The sequence below is a fragment of the Oncorhynchus tshawytscha genome, linkage group LG12 (genome assembly GCF_018296145.1).
Source record: "Oncorhynchus tshawytscha isolate Ot180627B linkage group LG12, Otsh_v2.0, whole genome shotgun sequence".
NCBI classification, from domain to species: domain Eukaryota; kingdom Metazoa; phylum Chordata; class Actinopteri; order Salmoniformes; family Salmonidae; genus Oncorhynchus; species Oncorhynchus tshawytscha.
The window spans coordinates 42,772,438-42,789,840 of record NC_056440.1 but is presented as its reverse complement, the minus strand read 5'-3'; the positions used below and the strand labels follow the sequence as shown (position 1 = coordinate 42,789,840).

The 17,403-nt window shown below is 43.4% G+C and overlaps 1 protein-coding gene across 1 annotated transcript in view; it reads right to left on the bottom strand.

Annotated features, from left to right (window-relative positions):
* Nucleotides 1-15,970: 15,970 nt before the first annotated feature.
* The window catches only part of LOC112263372 (transmembrane protein 161B), a 39,782-nt gene continuing 38,349 nt past the window's right edge, over nt 15,971-17,403 (bottom strand). Inside the window, exon 12 of the mRNA XM_042330675.1 lies at nt 15,971-17,367. Coding sequence (XP_042186609.1) covers nt 17,084-17,367 — 284 coding nt within the window. The 3' untranslated portion in view covers nt 15,971-17,083. The remainder of the gene's footprint in view (nt 17,368-17,403) is intronic.

The following is a 17,403-nucleotide window of genomic DNA, read 5'->3' as shown; positions in this document are numbered from 1 at the left end:
TCAAAGGGCCAGGATCATTGAGCTACTAGAGGAGAACAGGGTCCTAAGAGAACATCACGCTCTGGCTAAGGAGACTTCAAGACTGCATGCTATTTTTGATGCGACAATTCTAAATGACCGAGGGGAAATTCTGGGTGCTCTACGAGATTGGGCTCCTCTGCAGTAGCTACTGTGGATACTACCTTGGACCACTTTCACATCCCACCGACAAGAACCAGAGATCTACTGCATTTTCTTCTACACCATCAGAAGTAAAGTGGAATCGAGTTAGAAGGAAGAGATGAGGACGATTCCAATGAATTTTCCCCCTCCCACTCGTTCAGACCTACGGCTCCCTAACCGTTTTTCGGCTCTGAGCCTCCTGACTTCACTGGGGCCCTCTGTCAAATGACCTACTCCGCCCCCCCACGCCCTTCCCACTCAACCTCTGATCCTGGGTTGCTGAGCCAACCACGCCCCCTTCATACATCAGCCATCCAGGATCTCTGGCTCTGGGAATCCACGACCCCTCCTCCCAAGGTAGCCATCGTCGGGAGTTCCATTGTCCGGGATGTGGTGGTTGTTGGGGCAAAGACTTTCTGCTTCCCTGAAGCCAGGGTGTGTGACATTACCGGGAGCTTACGGCCATCCTAGACTGAAATCCGGAGCTGCACACGGTGGTCATGCATGCCAGTACTAACAACATCAGGCTGCGGCAATGAGGGGAGTTGAGACAGGATTTCTAAAACCTGAGGGAAAGGCTATTGGCTACCGACAAGCTGATTATCTTTTCTGGCACTATCCCTACACACGATCGTTGAGTTGAAAGAGCGAATTTATTGTCAATTTCGACTTATTCTGAGAACGTCCTCAGTTCTTAAAAAAGGACAGCATGCACCCGAATAGGATAGGAGCTAGGATGCTGAGTGCTAATATTGAAGAAAACATTTATTATGGGATATCAGTCCTTACCCTCAACAGGTAACCCGAATTGACTCTTGTTCGAGGCATAGGCTTAAAGGTTCCGTTCTGGGCAATCTCTAAGTATCTATTCCAATTCAAGCCAACCGCATGGTATTAACTAGTAGGGGGTTACCTGCTGAACATGGCATGCTTGTATTAGAATATCCGTCTGATCTGAAATCCCACAGCTGCGGCCTTGAACTGATTCGTGTAAAAGCCAGAAGTTTGAATTCGAAAATGTATTTTATTGTAAACCAATAAGGACATTTTGGTTGTAACTGAATATTGGTTAAAGAAGTCTGTGCCAGACTCTGACGTGTATCTGACTGGTTATAATGTTTTGTGATCTGATACAGTCTGCAGAGGAGTGGGTGTCGCCTTATACATACAGAGCAACTTAAATGTGGTAATGGATACAGAAACCTCTGTCCCTAAGCAATTTGAATGTCTAGTCCTAAATGTGGGACCACCTGATGCTACCCGAATTTATCACCCTCCCTCGGACTCCATATGTGCTCTGAGTCTCGATTGGTTGATGACAGCATCTGGATGGGCTGAAAGATATTTGTACTGAGCTAAATCTAATTTAGCTGAGAACTAAACTAACTCACCCCAACTTTCAACACCCTGAAAAATCTAATCTTGTAGATATTATTCCAGCAAATGCCCCTCATAAGTTTACAGCCAATGGAATATTTGCCAATGAGTTCAGTGACCGTTGTCCCGTTGCCTTCATAAGAGGTGTTAAAATGCCTAAATCTCGCTCATTATTACAAAAATACATTTTAGGAATTTGAACCCTTTTACAAATATGATCACATGTTTGTGATCATTGTTGAGTATTCCATGCAGCGTACTATCGCAAATATGTGATTGGAACAGTAGCAAAAGAACGTATGATGCAACAGACGTATCTGAAAAGCATCTAAACAATGTTTTGTACTGATGTTAAATAAAGGCTTTATTCCTCAATTTCACATTTTATTGTAAAACATAAATGCAAACTTAACTTCATCATCCAAACAGCACACGGAACACAACCACAGCCAAACTCATTCCATAAACCTGTCTAAATAACAGGTTGCATTTAAAAAAAAAACTAAACATACAAGTATTCAGACCCATTGACTTTTTCCAAAATTTGTTACATTACAGCCTTATTCTAAAATTGAAAAAATATTTTTTCCCCCTCATCAATCTACAGACAATACCCCATAATGACAAAGTCAAAACATGAAATATCATATTTACATAATTATTCAGACCGTTTGCTATGAGACTCGAAAGGGAAGTGACCAAGAACCCGATGGTCACACTGAAAGAGCTCCAGAGTTCCTCTGTGGAGATGGGAGAACTATCCAGAAGGACAACCATCTCTGCAGCACTCCACCAATCAAGTCAAATGTATTTATTAAGCCCTTCGTACATCAGCTGATATCTCAAAGTGCTGTACAGAAACCCAGCCTAAAACCCCAAACAGCAAGCAATGCAGGTGTAGAAGCACGGTGGCTAGGAAAAACTCCCTAGAAAGGTCAAAACCTAGGAAGAAACCTAGAGAGGAACCAGGCTATGAGGGTTGGCCAGTCCTCTTCTGGCTGTGACGGGTGGAGATTATAACAGAACGTGGGCAAGATGTTCAAATGTTCATAAATGACCAGCATGGTCAAATAATTATAATCACAGTAGTTGTCGAGGGTGCAGCAAGTCAGCTCCTCAGGAGTAAATGTCAGTTGGCTTTTCATAGCCGATCATTAAGAGTATCTCTACCACTCCTGCTGTCTATAGAGAGTTGAAAAAAGCAGGTCTGGGACAGGTAGCACATCCGGTGAACAGGTCAGGGTTCCATAGCCGCAGGCAGAACAGTTGAAACTGGAGCAGCAGCACGGCCAGGTGGACTGAGGACAGCAAGGAGTCATCATGCCAGGTAGTCCTGAGGCATGGTCCTAGGGCTCAGGTCCTCCGAGAGAGAAATAAAGAGAGAAAGAGTATGAGAGAGAGCATACTTAAATTCACACAGGCCACCGGATATGACAGGAGAAGTACTCCAGATATAACAAACTGACCCTAGCCCCCCGACACATAAACTACTGCAGCATAAATACTGGAGGCTGAGACAGGAGGGGTCAGGAGACACTGTGGCCCCATCCGATGATACCCCCGGGCAGGGCCAAACAGGAAGGATATAACCCCACCCACTTTGCCAACGCACAGCCACCACACCACTAGAGGGAAAACTTCAACCACCCACTTACCATCCTGAGACAAGGCCGGGTATAGCCCACAAAGATCTCCGCCACAGCACAACCCAAGGCGGGGGGGCGCCAACCCAGACAGGAAGATCACATCAGTGACTCCACCCACTCAAGTGACGCACCGCTCCTAGGGACGGCATGAAAGAGCACCAGTAAGCCAGTGACTCAGCCCCTGTAATAGGGTTAGAGGCAGAGTCTCCCAGTGGTAAGGGGGGAACCGGACAGGCAGAGACAGCAAGGGCGGTTCGTTGCTCCAGAGCCTTTCCGTTCACCTTCACACTCCTGGGCCAGACTACACTCAATCATATGATCCACTGAATAGATGAGTCTTTAGTAAAGACTTAAAGGTTGAGACTGAGTCTGCGTCTCTCACATGGATAGGCAGACCATTCCATAAAAATGGAGCTCTATAGGAGAAAGCCCTGCCTCCAGCTGTTTGCTTAGAAATTCTAGGGACAATTAGGAGGCCTGTGTCTTGTGACCGTAGCGTACGTGTAGGTATGTACGGCAGGACCAAATCAGAGAGATAGGTAGGAGCAAGTCCATGTAATGCTTTGTAGGTTAGCAGTAAAACCTTGAAATCAGCCCTTGCCTTGACATGAAGCCAGTGTAGGGAGGCTAGCACTGGAGTAATATGATAAAAATGTTTGGTTCTAGTCAGGATGTATTTAGTGCTTTATCCGGGTAGCCGGAAAGTAGAGCATTGCAGTAGTCTAACCTAGAAGTAACAAAAGCATGGATTAATTTTTCTGCCTCATTTTTGGACAGAAAGTTTCTGATTAATTTCAATGTTACGTAGATGGAAAAAAGCTGTCCTTGAAACAGTCTTGATATGTTCGTCAAAAGAGAGATCATGGTCCAGAGTAACGCCGAGGTCCTTCAGTTTTATTTGAGACGACTGTACAACCATCAAGATTAATTGTCAGATTCAACAGAAGATCTCTTTGTTTCTTGGTGCCTAGAAAAGCATCTCTGTTTTGTCTGAGTTTAAAAGTAGAAAGTTTGCAGCCATCCACTTCCTTATGTCTGAAACACAGGCTTCTAGCGAGGGCAATTTTGGGGCTTCACCATGTTTCATTGAAATGTACAGCTGTGTGTCATCCGCATAGCAGTGAAAGTTAACATTATATTTTCGAATGACATCCCCAAGAGGTAAAATATATAGTGAAAACAATGGTGGTCCTAAAACGGAACCTTGAGGAACACAGAAATTTACAGTTGATTTGTCAGAGGACAAACCATTCACAGAGACAAACTGATATCTTTGCGACAGATAAGATCTAAACCAGGCCAGAACTCGTCCGTGTAGACCAATTTGGGTTTCCAATCTCTCCAAAAGAATGTGGTGATCGATGGTATCAAAAGCAGCACTAAGGTCTAGGAGCACGAAGACAGATGCAGAGCCTCGGTCTGATGCCATTAAAAAGTAATTTACCACCTTCACAAGTGCAGTCTCAGTGCTATGATGGGGTCTAAAACCAGACTGAAGCATTTCGTATACATTGTTTGTCTTCAGGAAGGCAGTAAGTTGCTGCGCAACAGCCTTTTCTAACATTTTTGAGAGGAATGGAAGATTCGATATAGGCCGATAGTTTTTTATATTTTCTGGGTCAAGGTTTGGGCTTTTTCAAGAGAGGCTTTATTACTGCCACTTTTAGTGAGTTTGGTACACATCCGGTGGATAGAGAGCCGTTTATTATGTTCAACATAGGAGGGCCAAGCACAGGAAGCAGCTATTTCAGTAGTTTAGTTGGAATAGGGTCCAGTATGCAGCTTGAAGGTTTAGAGGCCATGATTATTTTCATCATTGTGTCAAGAGATATAGTACTAAAACACTTGAGCGTCTCTCTTGATCCTAGGTCCTGGGAGAGTTGTGCAGACTCAGGACAACTGAGCTTTTAATAGCCATTCACTTTAGCTGGCCACCTGTTTGAAAGGATAAACTCTGAAAAGTCATCTCATCCCACTAGAGGGAGTCCTGTAGTCACCTCAGAGCAGATTGTAGAGAATGATGCACTAACAGACTCGGTTGCAACACTCACTACCGAGTTCCAAACTGCCTCTGGAAGCAACATCAGCACAAGAACTGTTTGTTGGGAGCTTCATGAAGTGGGTTTCCATGGCCGAGCAGCCACACACAAGCCTAAGATTACCATGCGCAATGCCAAGTGTCGGCTGAAGTGGTGTAAAGCTTGCCGCCATTGGACACTGGAGCAGTGGAAACACATTCTATGGAGTGATGAATCATGCTTCACCATCTGGCAGTCCGACAGATAAATCTGAGTTTAGCGGAAGCCAGGAGATTGCTACCTGCCCCAATGCATAGTACCAACTGTAAAGTTTGTTGGAGGAGAAGTAATGGTCTGGGGTGTTTTCCTGGTTCGGGCTAGTCCCTTTAGTTCCAGTGAAGAGAAATCTTAATGATACAGCATACAATTACATTCTAGACAATTCTGTGCTTCCAACTTTGTGGCGCTTTCCTGTTTTAGCATGACAATGCCCCCATGCAGAAAGTGACATCCATAAAGAAATGGTTTGTTTATATAGGTGTAGAAGAACTTGACTGGCCTGCACAGAGCCTTGACCTCAACCCCATCGAACACCTTTGTCATGAATTGTCATGACAAATTGATCTTGCCTCTCCCTAAATATCAAGGAGCCAGATTGTACAGTCAACTTTCCTGACAGTTCTTGACTATGGTGACACCATTTACCAGATTGCAGCAGCCCCTACTCTTAAACCTTTGGATACCGTCTACCATTGTATCACTGGTGACAGTTTAAATACTCACCACTATATCCTGTATCAAAAGTTTGGCTGGTCATCATTAAAGTCCCCTAGATTGATTCATTGCTCACTTTTTGTTAGCAAAGCCCTACTACAAGCTTCCAACTTAGCTAACTTTTAAAAAAAGGGGCGGGGTACTTACCTAAATTGGTTCTTAAAGTGTAAAAACAAAAAAGTGTAAAAACATGAGATACCAAACCTGCTCACAGAGTTGGTTAACTCTTGAGGTTCCTCGGGTCTCCACCAAACTAGGTAAATCTGCTTTTAGTTTTAATGCATCTCATTCCTGGAACCAACTGCAAAATACACTGCAATTGGATGCTCTGGTGCTGCTCGGGCATTTAAAAATATTGATAGCGCAACTACTTTCTGAGGAATGTGGCAGTTTTTTGTTTGTTTGTGTTTGCTGTATTTTAGTTTGTTTTTGCACAATATCTGATTTTGATGTGATTTTATCTTGTGAATTGTATATGCAGGTCTCCCTTGCAAAAGAGACCTTTGTCTCAATGGTGACTCTGTTTAAGTTAAATAAAGGTAAAATTAACCCTAACTCCTAACCCTAATTAGACTTTTTCCTGTGGGGACCGGCAAAATGTCCACACTTGTCCGAATTGTCCTTGCTTTATTATCCTTGTGAGGACTTCTGGTCCACACAAGGATAGTAAAACAAAAAACAAACACACACACACACACACACACACATTCAGAAAGGAAACGACTAATTAAAGGCTGTGCTAGAATGCACCATGGAGACCGCAGAGGAGCAATATTCATCTCAATGTGAATTGATGTAAGAGCACTGTTGATTACGAGGAGAGCAGCCAGCCATTTCATATCGCTATGAGGAGCCAGCACAACCCAAAATTCATTCATGACTAGATGTAGATTTATTTTGCCCGTGAAGGGAGAAAAATCGTTATTTTCCCATCTTTGCTTGTTTCTGACGGATCACACAGTGTCCTCTCACTGATGTTATGTGCCCCCCCTCACACAAACACATACCCACGCAGGGCCAGCAATAGCCTTTTGGGGGCCCCAACCAAAATCAATGGGGGCCACCTGGAGTTCAGGTCCCTGGGCACCTGCCATGCATAATCAGTTGGTATTCGGCTATGATAACAACAAGTTTAGATTGCTGGCTAGACTAACTGACCAATCTACAAACTGACATAACAAGAGAAAAACTGCTGTTCCGCAACCAAATGTCGAAATTCCACCTTCTGTATTCTAATATTTTAACTCGCAAAAGTTGGTTGAGACCCCGACTGAGTTTATTTTATTTTGTTGATGTTAGGGGGGCCCGTAGCGATCATGTACACATGACACACACACACACACACACACACACACAGAGAGCTCAACAATGACCACTGCACTTGACCATTAAAGAGAGTCTGACTGAGTGTCCCCCAAACGAACCCTTTGACTTCTGTTTGTCAGATAGGAATACACTCAAACAACAATTTCAGTGGACACATTAACGGAGGATAGTTTGGATAGGAGGACCTCATGATTCACAATATCAAAGGCCTTTATAAGATCCAATAAGAAAAGGTTTTGAAAGATCATACACAGCAAATCCCCAGGTCCTAAATTGCATTTTTGTGTGCATGTTCTGCAGACCAACATCCCCCTCCCTCCCCCACTTGCCTACTACATTTACTATGGACAAAGATGTTCTATTATCTTGACAAGATAGTCAAGTGACTGCTCTAACAATGGAAGTATATGTCCTCAAAGATGGAAGGCATGCAGGAGGAGGCGAGTTCAGGTGGGACCATTCTAGCCAAAGAGGGCAGATACGCCTGTGAGTTCCCGAAATGTCACGTGTGTCCACTTATATCAGAGCATTCGTAACAACCTCACCTTCACGAAACTTCTATCCGATCAAATAAGCTTTGTGGCAAATTAGCAATTATTTTTTGTTGTTGGCCATATTCGAAACTTTCTCAATGACATTCATACAAAATTTCCTCACTTCCTGGTCTTACTTTTGTGGATAGATTTTGACAGTAAACCCTCTCTCTTCGCCTCTTCCTCTCTGCTATGGAGCACTGTTTAAAACCACCATGCAGTATTTTTGTATGTCTAATGAATCACTGTTTGTTTATTTCATGAAAACATCTGTTTCCCTGAGCCTCCTATTGACATTGAAATTCTCAGTCTGATTGTGTGGGCGTGTCAATATGAATTTAAATACATTTACATACACAGCCCTGATTGGTGGATAGGATCGTCTAGACCAGGGCTGCCCAACCCTCTTCCTGTAGCGCTACCATCCTGTAGTGTTTCAGTCCAACCCTAATTTAACACACCTGATTCTACTAATTAGCTGCTCAATAAAACCTTAAATAGCTGATCAGAACTGCTAAATTAGGGTTGGACTGAAAACCTACAGGAAAGTAGATCTCCTAGAAGAGGGTTGGGCAGCCCTGATCTAGACTGTATTTTCCCCCACTTACCCTTCAAAGTAGGAGGATACAAATCAAAGATAACTGGTCATTGGTCAGAATAATCAGATCAGATTGTGACGTTTGGATCTGGGCTAACCAGACTGAAATTCAAGGCATTTTTTCAAATAGCTCTTACACAAAAAGGGCATTAGCATAATTTTCACAATTTCAGAGTGTTATTTCAACCTCATAGTGTGGATGTTTGATTTTTAAAACCTGGAAAAGCACATTTTTAACTGCACTGCCTCTTTATGGTCATGTTTGGTGTATATAAGCTTGTGGCTACTGGTGTTACTGACATTACCATACCATTCACAGATTGTTCAGACTGTAGTATTCCTTTTGATGTTCACTCTCAGTAGCACAATATGTTTTAGGAATCTTTTTTTGAAACATTGCAAATATTCTGGCCAAGATATTTTGTCTATCTTTAGTCAAATGTGATACAAGGGAGTATGTGGGTCTTATTTGTGTACATAACTTAGGTAAGATGAGATGGTAAGGTACACCAAATCAAACGAATTCAGTCTATACCCTGCTTCAAATGATAATGATTTTGCAAATAGACTACAGGTTTGAGAAAACAAAAGCTGTTGCTGGGCTCAAGCTATAAAAATGGTATGTGTGATCTGCCCTTGATTTCATTGACGGCCCTTTCGGCAGGCCACGTTTTTTCCTTGTCCCAAATCTGAAGTAGAATTGCTAATATTCTATAAAAACAGATCAGAGGCTTCCAGGGAAATGTTATGTCCTCTTTTGGGCCATTCAATCCGCAAGGTCAGGTCATTGATGGAGTAGCTCCTCTTCATTGCTACTAGTTCTCACAATCCCAATAACACAATGGTGGAATTCCTATTCTCCATCAGACAGAGAGCTAGCGATTAAAGGGACACCTCTCCAGAAGGTTCTGTCATTCTTGCTGCGGAATAGGGTGGTGGGGGTCTGGAGGGGTACGCCAAACCCCCCAAAGGGGTGCTCTGCGGCCCTCTGTAGAGAAACAGACTGGTCTGAATAGGCCCCTCTCAAGGGAAAGAAAGGAACCTCTCCAGAGGTTTGTTTTGAGATCCTGCCTCTGAAATGAATGTATTGGCCCAGTTTCTCCTGTTCTGTTCATATGGAATATGGACAATGGCACTCACAGGCTTTATTATAGCTCCTCTGCACTATCCAATGAATGCCTCATAATGCTTGAGTTGGATGAGAATGACCCCCCGGTCCTACAACACACCACCCCACCCCAACAACGGAGGACAGGCAAAGCAAATCAATAGATTGATTTAGCCAATTTCAGGTAATACAAGGACTTCCAATTAGTCTAACGTGACATTCTGGGCTAAATCAAAATATAGGATGACAAAACTATATTGAACACCATATCTTGAGCATCTGGTTTACAATGAAGTAGAACATGTGTTTCTCAAACGTGACTAGTTTGAGGCCTTGGAACACAAAGTAATCTAGAGTGAGAGGCTTATCAGACCAATGAATTTATCAATGTACTTGACAGGCTGGCGCTGACCTTGTGAGGACCAAACCTGGACTGAGCCAGAAGGGACCAAAACATCTTGAATAACAAGGCCACTTACTAAAGTACATTTCTTTATTTACTTCTGTTTAACTATGCAACAGTACAATGTTGTTGCTATTAACTGTGGCCAGGTTACACATGCTACTGTAACAGTAACAGTTGCAGAGTTGTCTCAGTTGGTTAAAGTCTGCCCCGCCATCTGGACAACCCCTGAGCTAAATAAAAGCAGGGGCGTAGTGTTATTATGCAAACTAACAGTAATTATACTGTATGTATTACACTGAAAAAAAATATAACATGTAGTGTTGGTCCCATGTTTCATGAGCTGAAATAAAAGATCCCAGAGATTTTCCATACACCAAAAAAAGCTTATTTCTCTCAGATTTTGAGCTCACTTTTGTTTACGTCAGTATTTCTCATTTGTCAAGATAATCCATCCACCTGACAGGTGTGGCATTTCTAAAATATGATTAAACAGCATGATCATTACACGGGTGCACCTTGTGCTGGAGACAATAAAAGGCCACTAAAATGGGCAGTTTTGTAACATTACACAATGCCACAGATGTCTCAAGTTGAGGGAGCGTGCAATTGGCATGCGGACTGCAAGAAAGTGCCCCATGGTAGCGGTGGGAATTTGGTATGGACAACGAACACAATTGCATTTTATTGACGCTAATTTGAATGCACAGAGATACCGTGGCAAGATCCTGAGGCCCATTGTCGCGCCATTCATCCACCGCAATCAACTCATGTTTCAGCATGATAATGCACAGCCCCATGTCACAAGGATCTGTACACAATTCCGTGAAGATGAAAATGTCCCAGTTCTTCCACGGCCTGCATACTCACCAGACATATCACTCTTTGAGCATGTGTGGGACGTTCTGGATCGACAGCGTTTTTCCAGTTCCCGCCAATATTCAGCAACTTCGCACAGCCTCTGAGTAGTGGAACAACATTCCACAATCAACTGCCTGATCAACTCTATGCGAAAGACATGTGTCATGCTGCATGAGGCAAAATGTGGTCACACCAGATACTGACTGGTTTTCTGATCCACTCAAATCAAATCAAATTTTATTTGTCACATACACATGGTTAGCAGATGTTAATGCGAGTGTAGCGAAATGCTTGTGCTTCTAGTTCCGACAATGCAGTAATAACGAGCAAGTAATCTAACTAACAATTCCAAAAAAACTACTGTCTTATACACAGTGTAAGGGGATAAAGAATATGTACATAAGGATATATGAATGAGTGATGGTACAGAGCAGCATAGGCAAGATACAGTAGATGATATCGAGTACAGTATATACATATGAGATGAGTATGTAAACCAAGTGGCGTAGTTAAAGTGGCTAGTGATACATGTATTACATAAGGATGCAGTCGATGATATAGAGTACAGTATCAACGTATGCATATGAGATGAACAATGTAGGGTAAGTAACATTATGTAAGGTAGCATTGTTTAAAGTGGCTAGTGATATATTTACATCATTTCCCATCAATTCCCATGATTAAAGTGGCTGGAGTAGAGTCAGTGTCATTGACAGTGTGTTGGCAGTAGCCACTCAATGTTAGTGGTGGCTGTTTAACAGTCTGATGGCCTTGAGATAGAAGCTGTTTTTCAGTCTCTCGGTCCCAGCTTTGATGCACCTCTACTGACCTCGCCTTCTGGATGACAGCGGGGTGAACAGGCAGTGGCTCGGGTGGTTGATGTCCTTGATGATCTTTATGGCCTTCCTGTAGCATCGGGTGGTGTAGGTGTCCTGGAGGGCAGGTAGTTTGCCCCGGTGATGCGTTGTGCAGACCTCACTACCCTCTGGAGAGCCTTACGGTTGAGGGCGGTGCAGTTGCCATACCAGGCGGTGATACAGCCCGCCAGGATGCTCTCGATTGTGCATCTGTAGAAGTTTGTGAGTGCTTTTGGTGACAAGCCAAATTTCTTCAGCCTCCTGAGGTTGAAGAGGCGCTGCTGCGCCTTCCTCACGATGCTGTCTGTGTGAGTGGACCAATTCAGTTTGTCTGTGATGTGTATGCCGAGGAACTTAAAACTTGCTACCCTCTCCACTACTGTTCCATCGATGTGGATGGGGGGGTGTTCCCTCTGCTGTTTCCTTAAGTCCACAATCATCTCCTTAGTTTTGTTGACGTTGAGTGTGAGGTTATTTTCCTGACACCACACTCCGAGGGCCCTCACCTCCTCCCTGTAGGCCGTCTCGTCGTTGTTGGTAATCAAGCCTACCACTGTTGTGTCGTCCGCAAACTTGATGATTGATTTGGAGGCGTGCATGGCCACGCAGTCGTGGGTGAACAGGGAGTACAGGAGAGGGCTCAGAACGCACCCTTGTGGGGCCCCAGTGTTGAGGATCAGCGGGGAGGAGATGTTGTTGCCTACCCTCACCACCTGGGGGCGGCCCGTCAGGAAGTCCAGTACCCAGTTGCACAGGGCGGGGTCGAGACCCAGGGTCTCGAGCTTGATGACGAGCTTGGAGGGTACTATGGTGTTGAATGCCTAGCTGTAGTCGATGAACAGCCTTCTCACATAGGTATTCCTCTTGTCCAGATGGGTTAGGGCAGTGTGCAGTGTGGTTGAGATTGCATCGTCTGTGGACCTATTTGGGCGGTAAGCAAATTGGAGTGGGTCAAGGGTGTCAGGTAGGGTGGAGGTGATATGGTCCTTGACTAGTCTCTCAAAGCACTTCATGATGACGGATGTGACCGGATGTGACTCCCTTACCTTTAAGGTATCTGTGACCAACAGATGCATATCTGTATTCCCAGTCATGTGAAATCCATAGATTAGGACCTAATGAATTTATTTCAATTGACCGATTTCCTTTTATGAACTGTAACTCAGTAAAATCTTACACATTGTTACATGTTGTGTTTATATTTTTGTTCAGAATATATTCATCTGGCACTTTTCATTATGGTTTTAAAAACACTCAAAATTGTATGGATGTAACTCATCCCATCCATGGCCAATGTTTAGGTCTACCTGGGTTGTGCACGGCAGCCTTTTTGGATTGACAATAACAGGGTGAGCCTTAACACATTGGGCACGTTCCACTGCCCAGGCATTGCTAATGAATAGATAGGCATTTTAAGTATCAGCTAACTACATCATACGTTATAGAACTCTGTCAATCGATGACGTGGCACACAACCATTGGTTGAGGGCTGCAACGTCTGAGCAGGGGAACACAACCATTGACTGACTGTCATCGCAATGCCTCGACAGAGGGGTTGACAGAGGGAGGGACAAGACAAGGACACATTACACAGTCTTTTGGAAGGCACCGTTTCTGAAGTTGTCCAACATGTGTGTTGTACTGAACACTACCTAACAATACTGAAAGACTAGGAGAAAATTAAAACTGTAGCTAATGTTTTGCACTGGTAACATATGGATTATTAGGAGTCTGGACACTATATTCTCATGTGGCCTCATTTTAACACTTGTCCATTGGCAAATTTCTGCATTAGCTGTCGAGAACAGGTGCCATATGCCATGCCTATGGTGGGTAAAGTGGGTCCTTCCTGCAATGTCCACACCTCTGATGCGGAAAGCTCAAGTGAACAGCAGTCTAAAAAGGTCCTCACTAATATTTCAGAACAAACCTGTTCAAAATGTTTTTAAAAAATTAGATAATAAAGACTTGAATGTAACCCTCAAGCTGAGTAACTATTTGTAACAGTCACGCAACCTATGGGGCCTCTGGGATAATAAGCCTCTGGGCCAATAAAATAGCTTTTCCTTGTGCAGTATTTCATCCCGGCCAATTATCAACCAGTAAGTCAGTAAATAAAAAGTATTGAGATCAAAACCAAATTCCAAAACACATGGTAATGATTGGAATTTATTAAAGACAAACTAAACCAGAAAAAAATAAATACATGGAGGAATAGTAATACTTAACTAAATAAAACACTAAAGTGGTGACAGACAAGGCAAACAACACCTTTTTGGCCAATGGATTGTAAAAGTATCCCAGCTACTTTTGACATATCAGGGGAAATATATATCTAAAAAAGATGTGATTTGTCTTGTACACATTTCTGAACTGATTGAAAACATCATAGTCCAATAATACAATGTTTGGTGTTAAGATTATAATATTTTTTACAGGCCCCCAAATATATTGAACTTAAAACCCAGTTTCCGAGTGGGTAGGGAGGATGTGGGCGGGTGGAGGGAGATGGGTCAGGGTTAGCTTTATATTCTTTTAGTTGATTGTTTTAGTGCTTGTAACCCCCCTCTGAAAAAGAAAAAATGACAAAACTAAATAAGTTGGTCACAAAAGAAAACATGGTGTTCAGAGGTAAAAAAAGAATCTTCTGTTGACCTAATCACGAGGCATAGGGCTAGGAATAGGAGCCAAGTGCAGTCATTAACCGTTGAGGGTACAAATTAAAATCACATACCAATAATTTATCACAAAGAAACATCTGAAATTAGGCAGGATTGATACATTCATAGTGTGCATACTCTCCACCTTTCAAATAAATAAGAACAAGTGAAGACTTTTGACCGCTCTTTAAAAGCTTGAAATGGGCACGGTCTAACGTACTCGACATCCAAAAACATACCGTACGAGTCAAAAGTTTGGACACGCCTACTCGTGGAATGGTTTTTCTGAAGTTTTGCTATTTTCTACATTGTAGAATGGCAAAGACATCAAAACTATGAAATAACACATGGAATCATGTAGTAAACAAAAAAGTGAGAAACAAATCAAAATATATTTTATATTTGAGATTCTTCAAAGTAGCCACCCTTTGCAGTGAACAGCTCAAATAAGCAAAGAGAAACGACAAGCCATCATTACTTTAAGACAAAGGTCAGTCAATCCGGGAACATTTCAAGAAAGCCTCTCCGAGTCCTTACAGGAGTTGCGGCGATGAGACAAGACTAACTACCAATTGAATACCACAAAATTGGGGAGAAAAAGGGGTAAAAGTGTTTTTTAAATATATACAAGGTTCCATTGCAAAAACTATCAAGCGCTATGATAAAACTGGCTCTCATGAGGATCGCCACAGGAATGGAAGACCCAGAGTTACCTCTGCTGCAGAGGATAAGTTCATTAGAGTTAACTGCACCTCGGATTGCAGCCAAAACAAATGCTTCACAGAGTTCAAGTAACAGACACATCTCAACATCAACTGTTCAGAGGAGACTGCGTGAATCAGGCCTTCATGGTCAAATTGCTGCAAACAAACCACTACTAAAAGGACACCAATAATAAGAAGAGACTTGCTTGGTCCAAGAAACATGAGCAACGGATATTAGAACGGTGGAAATCTGTCCTTGGTCTAATGAGTCCAAATTTGCATGGTAGGACTATCATTTGTTTTTGAACAGGACAATGACCCAACACACTTCCAGGCTGTGTAAGGGCCATTTGACCAAGAAGGAGTGATGGAGTGCTGCATCAGATGACCTGGCCTCCACAATCACCCAACCTCAACCCAATTGAGATGGTTTGGGATGAGTTGGACCACAGAGTGATGGAAAAGCAGCCAACAAGTGCTCAGCATATGTGGGAACTCCCTCTGGATGGTTGGAAAATCATTCCAGGTGAAGGTGGTTGAGAGAATGCCAAGAGTGTGCAAAGCTGTCATCAAAGCATGAGGTGGCGACCTTGAAGAATATGAAATATATTTTGATTTGTTTAACACTTATTTTGTTATTACATGATTCCATGTGTTATCTCATAGTTTTGATGTCGTCACTATTATTCTACAATGTAGAAAATTGTAAGAATAAAGAAAAACCCTTGAATGAGTAGGTGTGTCCAACTTTTCACTGGTACTGTATCTATGTTTAGCTTTCTTAATGAACCATTAAATGAACTGTTTGACAAAGTTCTGGCTAATTGACCGTGCTTTGTAGTATACCACTCTGTCCAGACAACTGTTCTTTACTCCTGAACGGGCTGGACAATTATCCCTGTGTTTGAGCTTGTGACTATGTGTGTGTGTGTGTGTGTGTGTGTGTGTGAGAGAGAGTGTCAGTAAGCCTATGAAAGTCTGTACATATACACTTGTGCATATCTTGTTCTGAGTACACACTTGTGCTCTATTGGTTCCTCATGGGGACTCTGAAGACAGAAGGCCGCATTGTTGCTGTAAAACTATCAGTCATCAAATCTTACAGCCCACTGGAGGGGTCACTCTTACTTGGCAGCTCTTTCAAATAAAAACACATTTCTAAATTCACAATTTGATCCATGAAACAAAAACAGAAGACCTAAAAATGGTAGTTTCCCTACTGGCTCTACAAGGGGTGGACGGGGACAGGGGAGGGTGGAGGAAAGAGGCTGTAGCTTACAATTGGCATTTGACTTGACACTTCTCCTATTGATCAAAATGCCCTTTTAGTTGTACACCAACCTAACAGCAGGGATCTTACTCACATTCACACGTACCATTCCCTTGACCAAGGCCTGTGTGTTGCTTCCCTCCCTGACTGTCGTCACAACTGGTCAGAAGGGGCACACGTTTCTCTCAGCTCTTCCAGTATGGCTCAGTTTGTACCAGGGACAGTAAAGGGGGGATAAAATATTTCAGAAATCATAAGGAACGTACATTTAAAAACCCATGTTCGTCCTTGGTAGCCAGTTAGACATATTTAAATTTAACAGTTTCAAGTGACGGGATCTCAGCAGGGACTCTCCCAGTGAGGTGTCCCCTCCTTCTCCAGTAGGACAAGCATCGCAGTGGTGACCTCTTATTGGCTGCTTTAGTTCACACATCCCTTTACAACATTCACAGCCCCCCACCACCACCACCGCAAGGTTCTCTGCTGCTCTGTTTAAGACTGTACGCACATAAATATTACCATTACTCTCATTTATATTAGTGTCTTTTTGTTAAGGATTTATGAATCCTGCTCTCAAAATAAAAAGGTAGTAAAAGTCAAGTTAAGAGTCATCCATGAAGGAAGCACTGGGGGGTGAACCAGGGGTTCTCTGCAGATATGGTCATGAGTGACGTGGCTGTGGGAGAGGAGAAGGGTTGTCCTTAGAGCCCTGCCCCACACAGTCGTTTCTGAACGGGGCTGGAACAGAGCCCAGTGGGACACCACCCTGACCCTGGGGGAATGCTGCTATGCCGCCATGAGATACTGGTGGTAGAAGAGGCCGAAGATGGAGGTGGAAAAGAGGCAGGCAGCGATCCACCAGGTGAGGAAGGAGAGGAGGCCACGGAAAAGCAGGGGGGTGAACACTGTTCGCAGGCCCCCGAGGGCCACCGACAGCTGGACCACCGATGCCTGGGCCACCACAGCCAGCCCTGGAGCTGCAGTTGCTACTGCAACCACAGCAGGGTCAGAGTTAATCTCCATTGGGCAGGGGAGGTCTTCCTCAGAGTACACCCCCCATGAGTGTCCACCTATAACACAAAGAGTAGGGTGCTACATTAGCAGTG